This window comes from Alexandromys fortis, unplaced genomic scaffold, assembly GCF_014885135.2.
Source record: "Alexandromys fortis isolate MF-2015 unplaced genomic scaffold, M_Fortis_MF-2015_v1.1 scaffold_478, whole genome shotgun sequence".
NCBI lineage: Eukaryota > Metazoa > Chordata > Mammalia > Rodentia > Cricetidae > Alexandromys > Alexandromys fortis.
The window spans coordinates 165,506-167,251 of NW_026068371.1; the positions used below are offsets into that span (position 1 = coordinate 165,506).

Genomic DNA, 1,746 nt, shown 5'->3' on the forward strand with positions numbered 1-1,746 from the left:
GTTTTGCTAGTGCTGGAGTGGGAGGGAGCACAACATAAAAGCACCCATGTACATAAATAAGAGTAATGAAAAAATTTTAAGTTAGCTATAAATAAAAACAATAGTAATTAAGTGTAAAAAGAAACACAGGAACACATCTTTATAGAAAAAATGGCTTAATTTAATAAATAAATTATGTAAAGGTATATTTTATATGTACAATTATAATCTGTACTTTTATTATTATAGGACCAAGCATCAAATAATTTTACTTCTTTGAGAAATTTATCATCCTGATTAGCATATCTTTGAGAGCTATTTTCACTTGCTTGTTTCTGAGAGTGTAGATGAACGGATTTAACAGAGGAGCAACAGAGGTATTTAAAACAGCCACTCTCTTATTAAAATTTGCAGCATCTTTAACAGAAGGATTTATATACATGAAAATACAGCTTCCATAAGAAAGTGAGACCACTACCATGTGAGAGGAGCAGGTAGAAAAAGCTTTCTTTCTTTGTTGAGCAGAGGGGATCCTCAAAATTGTCCTGATGATGTGTGTGTAGGAGAGAATCACCAGCAGCAAGGTGAAGATGAGGGTCATGGCAGCCAGGAAGAACTGGATCACCTCTATGAAATGTGTGTCTGAACAGGATAAATGCAGCAATATAGTGTAGTCACAGCAATAGTGATTGATGATGTTGGAGGCACAGAACGGCAACTGAAGAGTCATTGCATGTGGCACCACAACAACTATAAAACCAGAGAACCAGGAACCTAGGACTAGTAGAAAACAAAGTCTCCTACTCATGACAGCCGTGTAATGCAGGGGTCTGCAAATGGCGGCATAGCGGTCATAGGACATAGCTGCTAAGAGGTAAAATTCGGTGGCTCCCAGAAGAATTGCAAAAAAATACTGGGTGAAGCAACCAGCAAAGGAAATCGTCTTATCCCCAGTTCCAATATTGATTAGCATTTTAGGAACAAAGACCGAGGTAAAAGATATCTCCAAAAATGCAAATTTCGGAGGAAAAAGTACATAGGAGTCTGGAGGCGGTAATCCAGTAGGGTCAAGAGAATGATGGCTGAGTTTCCCATGGCACTTAAGATATAAGTTAGGAGCAGAAAGAGAAAAAGAATAGCTTGAAGGTTGACATCATCTGTCAATCCGAGAAGAATGAATTCTGTCACTGATGTGTGATTTGCCATCATCAAATTTATGCAAGACGAAATGGAGAATAACAATGGTGTGTTGAAATGAAATTGAATTTGGTTTCAGTATAAAATCAGGATCCACAGCTAAAAACAAACAATCATAATGTGAAAAATAAAATAAACCTAAGTTTACTCTATTTTAAAAAGCAGCTTCTAGTACATTATTTATTTCCTTTGTGTGCTTGGGAGTGAGAACGTGTTGTTGTGCAAGTGTGAAGATCAAAGGACAACTTGCGAGTGTTGGTTCTCTCCTACCAGCAAACTGATCTCACTTCTTAGTAACGTTCAGAATTCATATTAACCACTTTTCCTGTGTTATGATAGTCATGTTAGGATGGCTACTGTGAGTTCCTGGTTTGCGATGGCTGTGTCTTATAAATAATTCTTGAGTTTACTGGGTGAAAGTAAATAAACTTTCTGTTGATCTTTTAAAATGACTTGGCTATGTAACTCTCGCAATCTTTAAACCTGTGGCAATCCTCCTGCCTTTGCCTCCTCAGTGCCAATATTACAGATGTGTGCTACCAGACAAAATTTTTTGTAATTATAAGTTAT

At 36.9% G+C, this 1,746-nt stretch overlaps 1 protein-coding gene across 1 annotated transcript; it reads right to left on the bottom strand.

The window, feature by feature from the left end:
• Nucleotides 1-247: 247 nt before the first annotated feature.
• On the bottom strand, nucleotides 248-1,185 carry LOC126495482 (olfactory receptor 2AP1-like). The gene is given in 2 exon segments (XM_050133061.1): nucleotides 248-999; nucleotides 1,002-1,185. Coding segments are annotated over 2 exon segments (936 nt in total).
• Between the last annotated feature and the right edge of the window lie 561 nt (nucleotides 1,186-1,746).